Raw genomic sequence first — 19,450 nt, forward strand, 5'->3', positions numbered from 1 at the left:
GTAAACAAAAAAGCTCCACGTAAACACTTGTGTCGCAACGCTACAATCTAAATCTCTCAACTGTACGAATACTTTCTGCGCATTGAATTACTACAAGTTTTTGTTTTTGTTAATTATAAGGACGATATCTTTCAATTATTATATTTTTCTTGATGTAATATTATTCAGAGATATAACATATATTGTATTCAGTATTAATATATCGTTAATTAAAGTTTATTTTCTACAAATAAGGATTTTTTCAAAGAAATCTCCCCTGTACGAATACTTTTTGCACTCACTGTATATTACTTACGCCGTTCATACGTTCATGTTTGTTTAGATTCAACTCAACTTGGAGCGTTAGGGTCTATGGGTGCAGGGTATAGAGGGAGGGGGATTAAATCGTCGGGCACGTTTATATGAGCCATTAATAGTATCACCTATCGACACTTAACTGTATCATCTGCTTGTTCATTTGGTAATACAGAGTATAATAAATAACAAAAGATAATATATAAAAATAAAAACAAACACATAATTTATTCTCCTCCGAATAATATTAATTTATTGTAAAAATGTCTTTTTGGTACAATAATATTTATTATACTCTGTATTACGAAATAAACCGCTGCAACGCGATGAGAGCGCCATCTTGGCGCCGCATCGGCAACCCGTTCGCGCTCTCGAGCGATTCAAACTCTATCGCGATGCAAGATGAGTGGCCGTCGTGGCTACGCGAAAACCGTTATTACAAGGCGTCGTTGACGCTTCATCCGTTGCCGCGCGAACGACAGAGGCAGCCAGGAAATGGCGGAGGACGAGGAGGCTGAGGGCCCGAACAACGTGCGGCTCTTTCGGATTGCCATCTCCAACAGCCTGAAGAACATAGCCGAGTCCGTTAGGTAAGCGTCGACGACGAGCGAGTCCGAAAGGCGCGCGCGCCCGTGCCTCGTTCGATTTCGCGCGCGCGTACCTCGATGCCCGCCTTCGCTTCGCGCGCTTAACCTCTTTCGTTCTCTCGTGTCTTGTCCGTGTTGTTTTGTTCGATGCGACTGATTCGAAGCAACCGAAGCAATCTTATCTTACTTTTACAGTTGCTTCCTCCTTTTCGAAATAATAATTTCGTTTCTCATGATTCTCCAGTTTGTTTTTATCATTTAATTTTTGTACTCGAAGAATATCGTTTTCACGTTGTCGAAGATTCTCAATCGTCTTCGACTCATCCTTCAATGGAATTAGATCCTAGCCAGGTTTAGCAAGAAGATTTCTAAACGCTCCGAATAATTAATTAACATTGCGTTACAATAAACAAACAAATTATCTGGAAAGCGGCGTTCACTTTGGTATTCACCGATAGCATCCGGAGTTCTCTGAACCTCGCTTGGAGCGGATCGATACGGAAAACCGTTTTACACCGTGACCGCGGCTCACGGGATCCGTTCTTCGTCCGCGAGAGACCGATTCGTGGCTTATTGACGCGGCCAGGCAACGGGCCGAAACGGCAAGTGGAAGGGATCGGCACCGGTGACCCAAACGCGCGACTTGGTGTTACTCGATGTCATTGGCCTCCGCGGTCCGCATGTTAATTCCCGACTCGTCGTCCGCTCGTTCGCTTGCTCACGTGTCGGCCGTACGTCCGCGTACAATCGCGCCCGCGATCCGCCTGACAGAGTTCTGGCGGTCCGCTAATCGGTGGTCCTTTCCTGCGGCATGGCCCGGGCTTCCTGGAAGGCCTCCCTCGCGGCGAAGGTTCCGTCAATCCGGAGGCGTCGTACCAGTTGACCTTCGAGGAATCCCGCGAAGCCGTTCGGGGAGACAAAGAGCGTCCGGCCCGCGATCACCAGGGCGGGCGTCGCTCATTCGTGCAGTGCGTGTCGTGGGACGCGTGGGCGTACTCGTGCATATTTCGCAAGCGGAATCGAGGATTCTTGCGCGCTCGAGTGTCGCGGATCAGGCGTTTGTCCACGATTGTCGTACAGATCGAATATTGCAAAATTCGCTCAACGCTGCGGAATTAAAAAATCCGCGTTCTCGTTAAGGGGGGAGCCTGCTTTAGAACGCTGAAAATAAGGTATATTTTACGAATTGTTTTTGGAGAAACTATACAGCGGATCATTATAAAACTTTGATGCATTTATTAGTACATGTTTAAAGATAAAAAAATTATTTTTTGATTTGAATATATCGCTTGTAGAGGTCGTCCTGGAGAAATCTTAGTGCAGCCGCGTCGCCGGCATTGCAAATTGGTGAGCATTCTCCTGCCTCCAAATTTCGTCTAAACTGAAAAATTGAAATATGTTCTCGTTATTTATGAATTCCCATCGTCGATGAACCAAAGAGAGAAGAAAAAAGTTGAAAAGTGCCAAAATGGTGGAGCTTAGAACACAAAAGTACGATTTTTAGGCAAAGTTTTTGAACTTTTTCATGCAAAAATAATTGTTTAACTTAATGTTTTTATGAATATTAAAGGTTCATCGACGATGGGAATTCATAAATAACGAGAAAATATTTCAATTTTTCAGTTTGGATGAAATTTGGAGGCAGAAGAATGCTCACCAATTTACAATAAGATGCCTCCAGGACGACCTCTACAGGCGATATATTCAAATAAAAAAATAATTTTTTTTATCTTTAAACATGTACTAATAAATGCATCAAAGTTTTATAATGATCCGCTGTATAGTTTCTCCAAAACAATTCGTAAAATTATACCTTATTTTCAACGTTCTAAAGCAGGCTCCCCCCTTAAGTTGTTCTCGCACGCGAGATGCGAAAGCGCGAGTGTTCCACTGGGCTTTGGGTATGCAAAGCAGATACGCAAATCGCCGGAGCGGAGAGCATGCTCGGTTAGGTCTGGATTAATGCAAATATGTAGCATTGATTTCAGATTGCACCAGTCCCGGCCTGATTGAGCATGCGAGGCACAACGTTGTCGCTCGACGGCCGACGCTTCTCGCCTCGCGCGATTGCGACGGCACTAAAGAATCTAGGTAAGTCGGTAGAAGCGATAGAACAACGTGCGAGCATTGCGTGCCAAAGTAAACGTGCTGGCAAATTTTTAAAATCTCAGCTAAGAAAACCGGATCCCTCATTGTCGCGTGTTTATTGCGCTTAACGCGGCGATTACAGACAACAGACAAATCGATTACACGCCCGCCCCGAGTCTCGTCCTTCGTGATTGAGATCGAAGGCGCCGCTATTCTTTGTTCGATGTCGCGACAAAGAACAATTCGATCCTCGATAGTCGTCACGTACCGACTGCATGCGCGTCCGGCCGTGCGTCGGAGTCGCCGATCGAAGCGAAGGTGCGTGCTTTCTCGCACACGCGTATCGTCATGCATCATTCGTTTAGCGATAAGTAGCCTTCCCGTGAAATGAGACGGAGAATAATTCAAGTGTCGCCACGCAGCAGCTCTGTTGCATCATATTACCGGATGCCGCCATGGTACATGTTGATCTTGTCTCTCGTCTTTTTCTAAACACAATGGAGCTGATTACGCGTTTACGAGCTACTAGTTGCGCGCGCGAGCGCGACATTTGTTCGCTATAACAAATTTCTTTTGTCATGCTTTCCGTTTTAGCGAGAGCGATTTCCTCGAGATATTCACGGTTCTCAAGTCGAAACCCAGCAGCGTCCGGAAGCTGCATAAAACCATGACGCAGGAGCTGTATAGCAGCATGAGCAGAGGCCTGGAGGACCTGTTGGAGGAAGGCAGTTTGCGGGACGCTATGACTAAGATCGCTAAGCTGTCCGAGGAAGCTACGGTGCCCGACACCGAAGAAGCATGGTCGGTGACGTTGATTTATTGGAAGATCGACATCACGATGGCTTCTTACACAATTTTCTTATTAATCGTTTGTAGGCGTCCACCCGGAGACGTGACCTTGCACCTGAGATCGCTGGACGCGCACAAGATTAAGGAAGCGAGCGAGCAGTTGGAGAAGCAGGTAATCGAGATGGAAGGAGCAAACGAGGCCCTGATGGAGACGATCGCGGAAAGTAGGTCGCGAATATGCGCCATAAACGACAATCTGACGAGAGTTTTGGATTGTGCGCCCACCATGCTGCAACGGTTGCAGAACACGTACGAGCAATTAGCGACGTGTCTTAAATCGATCGAGTAGAGTCGCATGATGGATCTTGCAAACGCATTGTGTATATATATATATATATATATGTATATAGATTATAATATTTTTATTAAAACTGGCAGAGATTCAGAAATATCGATTTATTATACATATGTTATATATGTGTGTATACATATACACACATTTTATTCTACATATTTTTATTTACAAAAAATTACAAATTTATTATCGCACCGCCAATGACACACCGTTTTTATTTATCCCCAAACGTTCTTCCTCGAAAGCGGCTTTTACCCGTTCCTCTACATCTTGCGAGATGGCGACTCACAACAGCGTCACGTTCTTTTCCTTTTCATTCCAAGTATGAAATTTCTCTTTGTATTATTGTCATTATTGAATACTCGTCGACGGGACGTGTAATGAATGGAATTAATTACCTCTTGCTCTGTGATCACTGCATTTACGTGCGCAAGCTTCCTGCCGTTGTCGTCGGCGTGCCTCCTCAGCTGCACCAGCTCTTCCATCAATGAGTTCCTCTGCGACGTCAATTCATTCATGTTCGCGCGAATCGTCTCGCTCAGATTCTGGCTGTCCGGTTCCTTCGTGCACGCATCGTCACTTAAGTGTATATCCCGCAGACGTTCACGGAGATTGATCTCATCGTCATCCTCCCGCGCGTTGTCCAGCACGAACAAGCCTCTCCACTGTAATTTCTCCTTCACGCCACAGACCTCCGCCTCCCCACTTTCGTATTTTTCGCGGCAACTTTGCGGTCTCGACCTGTAATAATTGATTTGCCTCTGCTGAGGCTTGCCGCTAAAATCGGTGCTCTCGACATCCGCTCTCGCGCTGATTTTGCTGGACGCTGCGACAAATTTGTCTCCTACTTCTCATCTTATTCAGTTAAAGTTCTAACAAGCGCGATTAGCAGAACGATAAAACGGCTGGGACGATTACCTTCCACGCATCGATCAACGAACTTCCCGAAATTCCTGTTAAATTCATCCATATCTGGTGATCAGCGCGATACAGAGCGGCTCGGCAATATTAATGCGCTGATAATTGAAATAACGTGAAAAAGAAATTTGATTTATAAAAATTCGTGCTTGATAAATTCACCGAGCACTAACGCCCTCGACGGACACCGCGACTGAAACAAGAAACATTACGCCCAAGTAGAAATACGGTTGGTAATGCAAAGAATATAATCGCGGAAAATACGCGCGTATCTCGCCGTTTGAATATCTTCAATTATTCAATTCATTGAATATGTATTAATCAAATTATTGTAATTGATTCGCTATTCTGAGCATTTTTAATATTAAATATTTTATCTGATTTCCGCGTTAAACAATTATTGCAATCAAATATTTCGATCCTCGATGTATCGAAAAGTGCACCGTCTCTCTTCAACAGATTTTCAATCAGTAATGGCCGCGCTATGGTGAATCGCGCAGTCAGGTTGGAATCACTTCGTGTCTTTTGCGATCGTTAACGTACAAAACCGCGCGAAAAATAGTTGCGTGTGTTCAGAACGTTAAACGTACTTTGTCATTAAAAGTGAGTCGCCCATGATATCATCCACCTGTCATTATTGATCCAGAGAGCACCGAAACTATCTTCCATATTTCATTGCCTTTCTTTGAAGTGAAGCGAAAATGCAAAGGGTACACACAATTGTCGTCAGGTATGTGCGTGCATCGTTTTATTACTTAATTGTTTAATTACTTTATAATTAATTGTATTTTTCCATTTAGGCATTCAGCATTCCGATCATTTCTAATGTTTATTAAAACATTTCGATTGTTACATGTGCGTTAAATAATAGCTCTGTTTATCTTAATTGCATGTTTGCTATTTATTGGTATTGCCTTGGCTGCGTTTTTTCCTTAAACGCTTTTCATGTGTATTCATTTTACGTTAAATATGCGAAAAGCGCAATAGAAATAAATGGACATTAATTGTCACAATTATGCGATGTTTCATCATAACGATGTCGCATCACCACGATTCAAAGTGGTCAAGTATGGCGTCCGATCGCGGCGAAGCGATAAAAGCTTAGCGTTTCCCGCGCAAAGCAGTGCTGCCCCGCGATTGGCCGTGCTCGGCCAATGATTCGATGTCGCTCGCTCGCGCCTCGGCCTTGCCGCCGCGAGATGGCGGCAGCGTTCGATCAGTGCTCGCAACGTACCCGCGGACTCGCCATTGCGACGTGATTGCCTGCCGAAGTTTCGCGTTTGTGCGTGGGAATTCATTCTGGCGCGTTGGATTTTTCTGCGGCGGCTGCACGGCGTCACAAGTAAGTTGGAAATCGCTTCCTGTCGCGCGGACACGCGCCGATTCTCACCCGGCGAGCGTACTCGCGCGCCGATTCGCGAAACGTCACGCGTCAAGGCGCGTCACTTTGGAGGGATATATCTTCGATTCTTTTTCTTTTCTTTCGAGAGGGGGTTAATTTCGGTCGACCATCGTGACGTGTGTCGCGCATCGCGCCGCGTCCTTTCGTCGCGCGCGCTTTCGATCGCGTGGCCACGGCCAAGGCTGGATCACGATGTCGATCCTCTTGATCCTTCGACGGTCTCCCTTCAACGTGGAACACCTCTCGCGCAACGACGCGTTTCCACCGCGGTGGCGAGTACGCGTCGCGTTTGGAGGTTATACGCGCCGCTCCAGAAGCGCGCGGTGCGGCGCCGCGCCGCGCGGGCGGCCGTACTTACGCGACCGTGGAAAAGCTTTGACGGTCGAGTCGATATTCTCGCAGGGCGCGTTCCCGGATTTTCACGTTCTCGTCGCCCTATTCGGTTTCCTTTTGCGGCGTCACGAATGTACTTACTGGAATGCGATGATTATAGGACGCGAACGTTGATGGCGAGTCGCGTTTTAATGACGTTGCGTCAGATCGCTGGATGAATGAAATAGCAAATCGGTGGTTATTCCACGGCCAAGAGCAGTAAATCATATTTTCACCGTAATCAAGACTTATTTGTTTGAAGTTGCTGTGCTAATTTTCTAAATTGGCATTTTCACATAATGATAACTCGAGGAAAGTATCTGCTATAAACGTGGCATAACGCTTTGTTTATCCGCACCGCGTTACGAGGTGAAGGCGAGTCTGATATCTGCGCGAGCGTTATCTCGCGCGATAAGCGCGCTGTTACGCGCGCGGTAAGAGATTCGGCCTGGAACGTTCTTGTTCCGCTCGTACGCGCGAATCGAAAGTTTTTCAACTGTAATAAAATCACTGATGCTTTTAAGATGGATTTTCGAAATATTTAATAATAATAATAACAATCTCATAATATCAGCAGTGAGAGTTGTGTTGTACGACGATATTTCTGATGTTACTGACGGTAATGGGAGGATGCATTCTTTCCTGCGCATTGGAAATATTTTCTGTTGAGGAATTGACATAATCGGCTTCGTCGATTAAATTAATATCGAGGATTAACAATTTTTCTCCCGCTAATAAGCATTTTACGTTCCGTCGATGTGAGCAAGCGTAACAAACCGCTCGGTTCACAATGTTGATTTATGTTTCCTGCTTACTGGAGATTTCCTCGCTAAATAGAGAAATAGGAAGCTTTTTCCACGCACGTCCAAACAGGATATTCACGGTATACCACCAATAAATCCATATCGGATACATTTTATGTGCGATGGTTTCAGAGTATCCGTTTTTATTTTTTTTCCGCATTGAAACTGTCGTGGTGTCAGAGGAAAATAGTGTCCATGTCAGATTCTTCTTGTCACGTTGGAAACTGTCTTTATTACGTGATAGCCGTTCGAGTAAGCTATTGGAAATCGGAGGAAAATCGTGTATCTGAAAAATATTGCAGTTCCATGCAACGTTATGATATATTTTATTATATATATCACGTTTTATTTTCGTACGTACGTGTCGTACATTGGTGATGCCGGAATATACGTGAACGCGGCGCGTTCTGAGAATTCCCTGAGCAACAATTCTATTAATAGTTCAATCTGGAAGGCATTTTTATCGTGCGGGCAATCGCTCGTGACGCGCCGTGCTTTTCCAAGTGATACAATTCGAATTCTCTTGTCTATCCATCTCGCGATGTCAATTCCATTTGCGTTAATAACACCGCATTGACTTAAATCGATCGCGTAAACGCTCGCTTGGATCGGAATCCTATCCTCTCTCTTCTTTCCTCTTCTGGCCTTGTTTTTGCGTCTAAGCATACCTTCATGAACTTGCAACGACTGACTCGCGTCTGGTCGAAGCGCAAAGTAATCGCGGACCGATGGCGAGATCATTTTTTCAAAACCGAGTAATTTGTATTCAATACCTATACAAGGTACGCATATCGATTACGTATATTTGTAGACCTTCAACATCAATAAAACGAATAATCTCTACGAATCAACAAGAAACATTCCAGAAATACCAATACTTATTCACAATCCTCGATCGCGTAAACGAAAACGAGAATAACCGACCGAGTCGGTCCAGAGGAAAACGCGTGCCCCTTATTCGTCATCTGCACTGGGGCCTGGGGGGGGGTAGGTAGTTTGGGCTAGGTCAAGCCGGGGTTACTTCGTTCCCCGTGTGGCAATCGAGGGGTTAAGGGTTCGGAGGGGGATAGCTCGGCCGTTTCATCCAATTTCTCGGCGCGGCGAGGCGGGCGACCGTACGGGGGACGGTTCGCCCGAACGGGGGTGGATTTCTCCCGACCGTCCCTTCCTCCGCTCGGCACAATGGCACAACAAAGCGTTACCAGGGTAACTGGCCGGCGGAGCGGTTGCCATCACAAAACTTTCCAACTTGTGATTGCAAACATTAACGTCGCCGCGCGGCACACGCGCGCTGCCCCGCGGATTCACACGCACGACACGCCGTTCTCACACGCCCGTTCGGCACGCGAGCGCGCGTGCCTGGGACACGCACTTTGTTGTTTCCACTAAGTGCCGGGTGGAAAACAACGGCGGTGGCGGCGGCGACGAGAGGGTTGGGACATCGGTGCTTCTTCGGTGTATCATTATGGTTCCGTTTTGTTGCCTCTTTATAGATCCAATTTAGTTTTCCTTTTTGCCTCCCACTTCCCTCGGTGAGCGAGAGGCAATGTCGGTCCTGATAGCAGCTGCGCGGGTCAAATTAACGCCTTTTTTTCTTTTTTATTCCGAATTTTAAACTAGAATCTTTAGAAGAGACGCCAGGAGCTTTAGGAACGTCGCCAAGCAATTCCGAGCGCAATGCTGATCGCTGATACTGCACACACACGGGTTGTTTTCGTCGAGATTGGATAACAGGGTTATCGGGGGCTGCTAGAAAAATTCGAACGTACGAGCTTTTCAGTTTGAAAAAGGCCGGATGCACGTGAACGTAAAGATATTATTTATAATCACGCACTGCGTCTATAACGCAGGTGAAGTACGGGAGCCGGCGATCAAAACCGTGATTAGTCGTGATTGATCAACGTCGGCGCAACCAGGTGTCCGTGTGTTGTTACTTCAAACATAAGGTTCGCCGATTCTAGGTCTTGAGAAAACGCGCCGTCCGAGTTACAGTTAGCCTTGATTATTTCGCAGTTTCCTCCGCGCCACCGCGCGAGTTAATCTTACGATTTATGCAAAGGGATCGATCGTCGCCGCCACCGCCGCTGGTCAACCTTGATTACACTTTTATCACTTAGAACAGGTCCGGCACTTTCAGCGCGTAGCAGTCGGCGTGACGCGCTGGCACCGCGCGCGTGTAATAACACGTGGACGGCGGATTGACCCAGTTGCGCGTAATTTTACAATCTAGCCTAGCGAGTTCGTGTTTTTACCCGTTAAACAGGTCGTAGGATGGCAGTCGCGGCCAACGTCAATTATTTCCCACGCGCGATGTAATCGGTACGAGGAGAGGAGAGCAGCCGGGCCACAGATGCAATTTGCAATTGCGATCGGCAATATCTGCATTTGTATCGGTCGAAGCCCTTAGGCGTTGCGATGTTTCGCTATATGTTTCGCTCGCTATAATTTTGTAGTATTAATATATACAAGTCGATAAATTTATCGCACGCTGAATTAAGTTAAAAAAAAACATGATAAATTGAGTACATATTTTATGCCAGATTATATTTATTGACTGTAATCAGATTTTTCATACTCGTATATGACTGTTGGAAGATTAAAAAAGAGCAAGAAATATCTCCCTCCCTTGATCTTTCTCATTGAAGGGAGAAATTAATGATTTGTTTTATATTTGACGAAAGATTCACGCGTGATTTTAATAACGGCAGAAAGTTCCGCTATCACGCGTGATAAATGATGAAATGAAATTGTTTTATTGTAATTAGATATCAAAAAGATAGAATTTCCCGCTACTTATACGAGAAAAACGAGATATTTCGTTTCCATTACTCTCGTATCTCGCTGATAAATTAATCACAGAATTCTCAATTTTCTTTCGTTTCGAAAATCGCTACTCCGAATTGCAATAAATAGAAATACACTTTACCACATAAAATATTCGATAAAAATTTCGAAAAACGAGTAATTCGTTTATCTTTTTGACACGTTTGCCATCAAATGCTTGTCATTTATCAACTGAAATTTTGATTTCTCATTTCGCATACTTTCTATGGCGTTCTAGTTAGCCATCTGTTCGTGGAAAACGACTAAATAAACTGAAACCGCTTTGTGTGAATGACATAGATCTAAAATAGGATAGACACGTCGTGCGGTAAACCCGATAAGGTGCTACCTCGGCAGCTGCTCGAATCATTTGCTCTATGCATTACGCAGTTCCATTTCTCGTTTGCCGGTTTCTTTTCGAATTTAAAAAATTTAAAATCGATAAAATTTACAAAATTTCTTTAAATTCACGAAGAAACCGTGATTCGACAACATTCGATTTAAAATTCTACTTGCAAGAACTCTAGCCCAGCATGCTTAATACAACGACAAGCGGGAAGATTCATTACTCGTAATTACGCATAACCGTCTGATGGTTGCACATTTATTCTCCGTGCACTATTTGCGCCAGTGCGACGGAGAGGCGTTGCTTTATTACTACAAGTTATTCATGCGCGAAAGCCATTGAAAGCTAGAATGGCTCGCCATAACGATGCGCATTAATTACCGGCGATCGTTGCAGTCCTTATGCACAGAGTCGCCTCTGGATATAGAAATCGCTCAAAAAATCTGAGACGCTCGCGAACTTACGCTAATAATTAACGAGTTTTATCTTTCGATGCATAAAGAGCGTCGAGAGAACTAATCGCGCCGGTAATGCTCGTAATTAGCGTCTCGGCGAGGTGCGGCGGGCGCGTGTAGCGTTGTTCCGTTCATCGTTTCGAGGGCGATTGCCCAAGAGGATTGCGACAAGCAGCCGGCATTCCTCATCGTGTCCCTCCGCCGCGGAGTTTCCCTTTTTGAATTTCGCTTCCCCCTCGCCCCTCTCCGCCCCGCCGCTGCTCCTTCTGCTCGCCGCCGCCGACTCGTAGTCCTTGGAGCTCCTCGAGCACTTTTACGACGATGGAATGCAGCGGTCGGCGTCGTTGCCGCCGGTGTTGATCTATCTAGGTCCTCCCCGCTCGCGTGGAAACGTCGCCGCATGTGCGTAGTTCTTCGTGGGCTCTTTTTCTTCTTCCCTCTTCTTCGCGATCGCGGTGCTCTTATGGTATTCGCGAGGTTACGCGATTACTCGCCCCGTTAATTCTTTCGAGCGAGTGAGCGAGCACGCGCGTTCGCCTCCAAGTTGCGACGTCGAATGGAATTTTATTGCTGCTGGCAGTGCTGCCGCTCCGCTTTAATTGCGCGCTGTGTTTCCACTTTCAATCGCGATGTTCTTGACGGCGAGCAGCGCGGGCTGTCCTCAATCTACGCCAATTCAGCTCATAATCGTTTATGCGTGCTCCCGCCTTTCAGGCTTGAAGTTTTATTCATTAAGAACGAGAGCCTCTCTCTGAGATATTTATGACAAAGCCGTTGAAGGAATCTGGCATCCTATTAATCACCAACACGAACATAGACCCAATGAATCAAGTATGAATTGAAAAGAATTAAGCAGGTGTTCTGCAAGCACGGACAGTACGAGAGCATGCAGATAATATTGATGGCACGCCGTGTTTTCAAGCAAAAAGCGGCGTCAGCGTGCGGATTAGTCGAGAGGATTGCAAGTGACGAGTCGCGGTCCCGCACGTGCACGTCCATGGAATTAATGCGCTCGTATAAGTACGCGCTATTAAAATCTGATGGTCGCCTTGCTGGCGTTCAGACAAAAGGGACTTGCAATCCTACGTTAATAATCGCAACGTTCAAGTCGGTCTCAACTAGCCGGTTGCTGTGACGAATTCGTATTAACAGTCTTTCGACGAATCGGATCGATTGCTCGATTGCATAAACGGTTGTTGTCGTCCTTATTTCTCCATTTTATGCGCGTCAAGACACAAGAACGCCGTAATGCACGCGCAAGAAAAGCGCGTTCGTGAGAAACCCGCGTGCGAGATACGTACGCTCGTGAAACGCTCGCCGATTACATAAGCTTACTTAACCATTCGGGCCGGTAAGAGAACTCGAGATTGAGCATGGAGGAAGATCAAGCGTCGACGTTTAAGTTCGTCCCTATCTCCCGGCGAACGTTCTGCCTCGCGACTCGCACGATCGTTTACGTAACGAGCTCGCAGAAGGACTACATGGGCCGAATCACCTGCGTGCCAGGTGCTGTTGCTCAAGGTACCTCCTGGGAACTGGGAACTTGTCGGACGAGTCACGTGTAAATCGCGATTAATCGGTACGCTCGTAAAAAGTCGACGAGACTCTCTGTTTTTTTCTTTAACTTTTCTTTAATTAGGCTTAATTTGAAGTGATAGTCGAATTTGTCACGTCGAGTGCTGAGAGTTCGTAGAGATAAAGCAGTTTTATCATGCTGTCATTAAATGTATGTTTAAAGAGCATCTTTAGTAGGGTGATTTTCACTTTTACTTTTATTAATTGCGCGATAGCACTCGATGATGAAATGGAGGGTCATTAAATATAAGGACAATTATCACGAGTTACTAAGGATAAAGGCGACTTTATGGATGGAATTGATCTACCGGTAAATTCGAGGTCTCTGAAGATTTTTTTGAATTTTATAACTCCAGTTCCCGACGGACCACGTGGGCGTCAGGCGTCGTGGGCGTCAAGCCCCCTGGGCTTTACAGGTGCACGGGCCTGTATACGGGCCATGATGCAAATGCGTACGATACGGAAGTTGGTTCTGACACGTTAGGCGACCTTGAACTTGGCATTGGTCGACCTCGTTGAGAACGCATCCTCCTCTCGCTTTTACAAGTACGAAACTTTTGCTTTCACTTTGCACCGGATTCTCGTTTACGTGTCCTTAAACGCACGCAATGTAGGCCGAATGAAAGGAGAGCGGTGCTTGTTGGTCCGCATCTCTCGACGCGGATATATCGATTCGTAAATGAATCGATAAATGCAAGTGTTTCTTTTACGGAGACAAGCGTGCATACGTGTGCTTTATGCTTTTATGATATTTAATGATATATTGCTGAGTCGTTGTATTTTTCTTTAATCTCTTCTATCAAACTCCGTGAAACATTTTCTTTCATCTCTTGCGATTCCTTTAATCTCTCCGTTGGAACAATAGTGAGAAGTTAGTAATACAACGTAACGATCGTCAGTATGGTTTTATTGACTTAATATCAATGGAGAGTGTTTAATTCATAAGTTACCGGAGCAGCTGCGGCAACGAGCGCGGTGCCAGAGGATTTCGCATAGTGTAACGTTCATTGTTCCGTGCGATCTTGGCACACTGACCATGCAAAGCCACAATTGGCGTTCAGAGTATACTTAAATTCAATTATGCAAAGTACCGTTTCAGTTATAAAGCGCAATTGTCCGCGCAGAATTACGAAACTTGATACAAGTTCCCACATCTCCCAAATTCATGCTTATGTTTTTTATGTTTTTTCTTAATATCGATTAATATCGTCTTGTTCAGTTCGTGATCAATCATTTTAACATTTCGTGCGGTCACGTACCACATTTTTCCAAAGAAGTAATTAAATTAATTAACTTCCATAGCTGCATGTAGAAGTCCGGATATCTCTGCGTTTAAATAAACGTTGTTATAAGTGGAACAGCACGGCGTTGCTTCTTCTGAGATAATACTCTCCAGAAAAACTTCATCTAAATGGTGTTCATTAAGCACCGGCTTCATTCTAAAAGACTGCCTCTTAAATGTAAATTACTTCATCTCGCAGCACAGGGCAAAACACGGATAAGAGAAGTTATACAATAAAACTTTAATCTTTTATGCTCTCTGGCATTCTTTTTAATAAGATCTGAGCGTTGCAGTTAATAAATACATCATCAAAAAATTAAGAATAAAAAGAATAAAACAAAAACAAGTAGATCGAAGTGTAGATAAAGCGTGAAGTTACATGTTACTTTAACTTTCGGATCTTTTTTATTAACAAAGTTCAGACCTGGAATATTATAACGAGACGTACTTAGCCAGAAGAAAGTCTTGTGCGCATACAATTACGCGTTTATTTATAATAGGTACTGAGCGAATATAATAGGTACTGAGGCATCCTCTCGATAGCGCACATGTATTCCACAACTTCTATCGAAATGCCAAAGTTAATCGATAGGAACGAGGTTGTGAATACACACGCGTATAGAGAGACTTCGAATACTCAGTTATTTTAGTATCGTTTGCCCTTTTGCCAACTTGGAGTGTCTTCATATGTGATGCAGCATCTTGACTCCGCTGCATCACATATGCGCGCACGTGTATTTCATATAATACTTGCATACGGCCGCGCACTTCAATTCAACTATAATACGAGCCAGCACCATACTCGTGAGAACAAAAGGCGAACGGTGTAATTGGGAAACATGCCGAAGGATGATTCTGCATGTTCATTGTAGTTTCTCCGGCTAGAAAAACTGCGATACCGGGCCGAGCGGCTTTGTTCGCGCGAAGCGAGGTATTCCGAGGATTACGAATTAACGGATAAGCGTGAAATGTAAAAAAAAATAAATTATATGACGCGAAACGCGCCCAGGCGTCGTCGAGGCTGGTAAATTAAAAAGTCGTCGAGCCATCTTGGAGAGAACGATTAGTCCGGAATTAAAAATGAATCGAATTACGCGGGAAGCGAATCGAGTGGAATCTTTGCTGGAAATGGATCCGCTCGGCGAAGGGTTAAATTCCACCCCCTTTTCACAGGTCGATCGCACTCGAATGATCCGCTAGAGCATCCGAGAAGTATCCTGACTTCGCAATAATTCTTCTCCCTTCTTCATCCTTATCATCCTCTTTTTCCTCTTTTCTCTCTCACTTTTCATCTCTCTCTCTCCTGTTCTCATTATCGATCCGTCTGCGAGTTCACGAGAGAAAAAGGCACCGAGGTATGCACTGCGCACGGATTTTAATCTCATTTTCATTTCGTTACTTTTCGCATAATTTATTTATCACTATAAAATATTATTTACTAAAGCTATTTTACTTTTATTTCTTATTATGAAGTACTCGTGCAGCGGCGAGAGATCGATTTATGAATTCACTTTTATATTATCGAGAGAAGTAAACAAATCAGATAAAGTTATACGTAATCTAATCTTCGTCGTTTTAATGAATGTTTTCGTCAGGTTAGTAACTCGAATTTTGACACAAGTTAATGAGAGTGCATAAGAGTTAAAAGATCAAATTAGACATCGATATCGCATAGTGGTTCGTCGTTTAAAAGTGATCTCTTTCGTTATTACGCTCACTCGACTTTTTTTGCTTCGTCGTATTATTACGTATTATATTTTGCTAAGATCGTCACAAGGTCCCGACGAGTATCTCCTCTGGGGTTCGCGCAGAGATAGTTCGCGGTGGAAGATAGAATTCATAAATTATTGAGAGCGACGTGTGCAACTCGCTATCGGCAACGCGAGGAGCATCGTCGCGGCCGTGTCGCCGAGACGAAGAACTGTCTCTTCGAGTGTGCTGAGACTCTCACAACGTTTAATGTTATATCAAACGAACAGTTCGAACGAACAAGTAGAATCTAAAATGCACGTAGTTATTTTTAGATTAATATCTCGCGAGGAAACGAAAGAAACTGCTCGTAGATCTTCAAAAAAGAATTTTTTAAAGTGCTCACGAGTCAATGCGATTAGCATTTATTTATCGCGTTCGAGAAATCTCCGCAACTTTGAGACTAAACAATATGGCATTGTTCGTAAGATGTCTGCATTTCCATTCCGGGTGACATCAATGCGCGACACGATATCTCGCATTTTCGCCACGCGCAGAAGGCTAGCGTCGGGGATGCGCGATGCAGCGAGTCATTCATTAAAAGCGGTTCCGAAGGACGTGGATAGGTCGTAGGTCTTCACAGGTCACAACGTCTCAGGTCGACTCCACTTACTCTCGGCTCTAATTGAGACGCTCATTAAATGAAGGGAGTAATGGTTGCAGATCCTTGTTGCTCTCTCCTACGGGGAGATAACGATATCTGAAACCTTATCTGAGTTTTATCGTTCTCGTTGATTTTAGCTCTCTTCCGAATTAACGAGGTTGGCGATACGCGGATAAGAGCAGCATCGAGTTTTACGGTCGAGCTTGAAAACAAGCCCAACAAATTCATCTACGACCTAACGAGCGAGTCACGCATCGTCCCGCTAGCTCGCCTTCTTCTCCCACGCGATCGCTCGATGCGTCCGGCTAATTGCATTACACGGCTGCCCACGCGAGGTGCACTCGCGATACGAAAGTACCTAGCCCTGCGCCTGCGGTTAGTAATTAAAAGTGCCACTTAGAACAAAACTTCGGCATATCGGGCGCACACCGAGCTGGAAAAATAAGCAGCTTAATAATTTACATTCGTCGGAACTGGCGTTTTTAATGCGTCCCGCCGATCGATTATCTCTCGATGCAGCTCGACGTAACTCGATGTAACTCGAAATTACGTTGTATCTCCTGCAAGTAATGTACGTCTCCGACTGCACGATTGCGCGGATAGCGCGTTTAATTTATGATATGCAAGAGCAAAATTACGTGATTCGCAACCGTGTCCAGCGGCTGGCGTGGGAGCGTGTTCCATCGGTCGCCGACGCCGACGCCGACGCCGAAGTTGCAGCGCGGTGCGGCGCGGCGCGGCACACTCGCGATTACCTGAAATATCCTCTCATAAATTTTCAAGCGGCCTGAATCCTTGCTCGAATCAGAGCTCGTGTCACTCGCGAGCGAGTGTCCTTTGGTGGTAAGTAAATTACTTCGAAGGTTACTCCCAGCGTGCAGCGGAGGTATACTTACTACGCGCTAATACCGCACGTGCGACGCAACAGAACTGCGTCGAATAAATTTCACTGCCGATCGCATTAATTTATTCAAACAAAACGGAGCGAATAACATGGACTGAATCCGATATACTTGTAACATATGATTCTCTGTTTATGGAAAATCTATGAGATTATTCCCTCGTATGCAACAATTACATGGTTTCTCATTGCATTAATTATAGTGTCTTTCCACGTTGTGGAAATAAAGGGAATGGCTGTAATAACACGAATGTGTAAATAATGAAAAGCAAGAAACATAATAAAAGGGATTTATTGTTTCATCGTGGAAGTACAGAAACTTGAAATAATTTCTGTGGCAATCATTTGTCATCTGTAGTATCTTTCGCCGGGTAGATTTTTACGGCTGCGAGCACATACACATGCCCGACTCGGCGAGGAGGATTCCGTGCTGCGTGACATGGACTTAAAGCCGCGGATATCATGGATGAAAGAGAACGGTGGAGGAGGGAGCTCGGATGGAGGGATCGTGGGAGGGTAAAAGGAGGCGGAATATCAAATATGCCAGGACAGATGCATGGTCCCACAGTAGTTTGCCATTCTTACCGGTTTCGCTCTTTCCAATACTTGTTCCCTCTAAACGTTTCCTCCTCTCCCCGTTTTCCACCTCACAGCCGCCTCCCCCTTCCGCCACCCTCTCACGCTGACTTTATCCAGCCGTCTCTCTGCCCTCGCCGCTTTCTCCTTCTTATTGTGCGTTTCTCGCGCCTACTTCCCTCGCGGAGGCCTCTCGATCGGCCGTTTTTTTTTCCTCTCTTTGTCATGTAATTACAGTCTCCACTGTCGCATGCGCGGATATACGTATGCTAGCTTGGGGGATACTTTTTATTGACGCTCGCGCTAGGTCTTTCGTGACGTGAACAAGTCTACATGAAGAGAACATGCATTTTATTTATTGTACACCTCTATCAATGTACAACATCAAAACGCAGCTTGATTGCAGTCTTAATTTCTTAAAAGGGAGAAATAACGGGATAAGACTCCCGCAAAAAAAAGCATCTCGTGACGACTTTATTTTGTAACGTCGCATTCACAAACTTGAATGAACAAATTAATCGTAACTGTACGTAGCTAAGAACATTACGCTTATCGCGGTTTATTCTCGGAATATTTCTTGAGATAATGAGACACAATAATTGTCTTGAGATAATGAGAGCTTTATATATTTAGCAGCGCTGAAGCTCTAGTGGAACTGTATCTTTCGCCGTGAGAGAGGCTTGATTTAGTAAGGACTCAGAATCCGGCTTAATGAGTATGACGAGACGAGATGCGATCGCTCACCTCGGCTCCCCGGAATTCATCCTTTGGGTAATCCGGATTTCAATATTGAACTTCGGCTTCTTCCATCTCGCTCGCGTGCACCCACCAGCGTGAACATCTACGCCCGTTTCATATCACATTTCCCTCTCCTCCGGCTCACGTTTGCTTTCTATATTATTCAAATATTTGCAATCTGCAAAATGCGCCTTCTCGCTTACAGTCGCGAGAAAATGTGCGTTTCACCGCGGAAACACCGGCGGCCAAGCTCGTAAAATCGGCTTAGGGGAAATTAACGTAGCTTATATCCCTGTCTTAATAGCTGACTACTCCGCTCGGAAAGGATTAAATGCGAAATTAATTACTACGAAGCGTACATATTTTATCAAATTTTTTTTCTATTTTATGTTTGAGGCGAGGTTACGTGATCGCCAGCTATGACTTTAAGATTCTAATTGCATAAAATAGGGGCGTGCGCACGCTACATCTTCATTCTCCTCGCGAGATTTCATGTTTTTCGGAAGGTCACAGATACACCGAACAGACGTGAGGTCCGAGTCAACGATACGTTGCCCTCGGTCGCTCTTATTTACGCGAATTTAGATTTACGCGGCAAATCTCCGGGTGGTATCGACCCCGCCCGGTTGAGAGGACTGACCCCCGCCGAGGTAATCCGAATGAGGTGGAGCGCCTTTCGAGCGGGAAACGCGACGTCAGGAGAAACCGGGACGGGGCTATCTACTTTCCTGTGAACTTTATTATTCCGATGCGATAAGTCATGCATTCGTAACGAAACAATACGGCCGAGTTT

The 19,450-nt window shown here is 45.1% G+C and overlaps 2 protein-coding genes and 1 long non-coding RNA gene across 3 annotated transcripts; 1 reads left to right on the top strand and 2 right to left on the bottom strand.

Annotated features, from left to right (window-relative positions):
- Positions 1-702: 702 nt before the first annotated feature.
- Positions 703-4,211, top strand: LOC105281505. The gene is made up of 3 exons (XM_011342769.3): positions 703-884; positions 3,564-3,770; positions 3,846-4,211. Exons 1-3 carry the CDS (start codon positions 790-792, stop codon positions 4,105-4,107), a joined length of 564 nt encoding a protein of 187 aa, XP_011341071.1. The 5' UTR covers positions 703-789; the 3' UTR covers positions 4,108-4,211.
- Positions 4,212-4,262: 51 nt separating this feature from the next.
- On the bottom strand, positions 4,263-5,083 carry LOC113562123. The gene is made up of 3 exons (XM_026970440.1): positions 5,032-5,083; positions 4,512-4,957; positions 4,263-4,422 (listed from the first exon to the last, which is right to left on the bottom strand). The coding sequence occupies exons 1-3, from the start codon at positions 5,081-5,083 to the stop codon at positions 4,399-4,401; spliced, it is 522 nt and encodes a 173-aa protein (XP_026826241.1). The 3' UTR covers positions 4,263-4,398.
- Positions 5,084-6,501: 1,418 nt separating this feature from the next.
- Positions 6,502-17,011, bottom strand: LOC105281602. The gene is made up of 2 exons (XR_894333.2): positions 7,970-17,011; positions 6,502-7,894 (listed from the first exon to the last, which is right to left on the bottom strand). It is a non-coding gene; the product is annotated as an uncharacterized LOC105281602 (long non-coding RNA).
- Positions 17,012-19,450: the final 2,439 nt, after the last annotated feature.

Source organism: Ooceraea biroi, chromosome 6 (assembly GCF_003672135.1).
Source record: "Ooceraea biroi isolate clonal line C1 chromosome 6, Obir_v5.4, whole genome shotgun sequence".
Classification (NCBI taxonomy): Eukaryota; Metazoa; Arthropoda; class Insecta; order Hymenoptera; family Formicidae; genus Ooceraea; species Ooceraea biroi.

Excerpts from the sequence above, each read along its gene's own strand:
- LOC105281505 (XM_011342769.3), top strand. The coding sequence starts at position 790 with ATGGCGGAGGACGAGGAGGCTGAGGGCCCGAACAACGTGCGGCTCTTT. Across the intron at positions 885-3,563 it reads AACATAGCCGAGTCCGTTAG|CGAGAGCGATTTCCTCGAGA; the intron begins GTAAGCGTCGAC and ends TTTCCGTTTTAG. Across the intron at positions 3,771-3,845 it reads CCCGACACCGAAGAAGCATG|GCGTCCACCCGGAGACGTGA; the intron begins GTCGGTGACGTT and ends AATCGTTTGTAG.
- LOC113562123 (XM_026970440.1), bottom strand. The coding sequence starts at position 5,083 with ATGGATGAATTTAACAGGAATTTCGGGAAGTTCGTTGATCGATGCGTG. Across the intron at positions 4,958-5,031 it reads CGTTGATCGATGCGTGGAAG|GAGACAAATTTGTCGCAGCG; the intron begins GTAATCGTCCCA and ends GATGAGAAGTAG. Across the intron at positions 4,423-4,511 it reads CAGTGATCACAGAGCAAGAG|GAAAAGAACGTGACGCTGTT; the intron begins GTAATTAATTCC and ends TGGAATGAAAAG.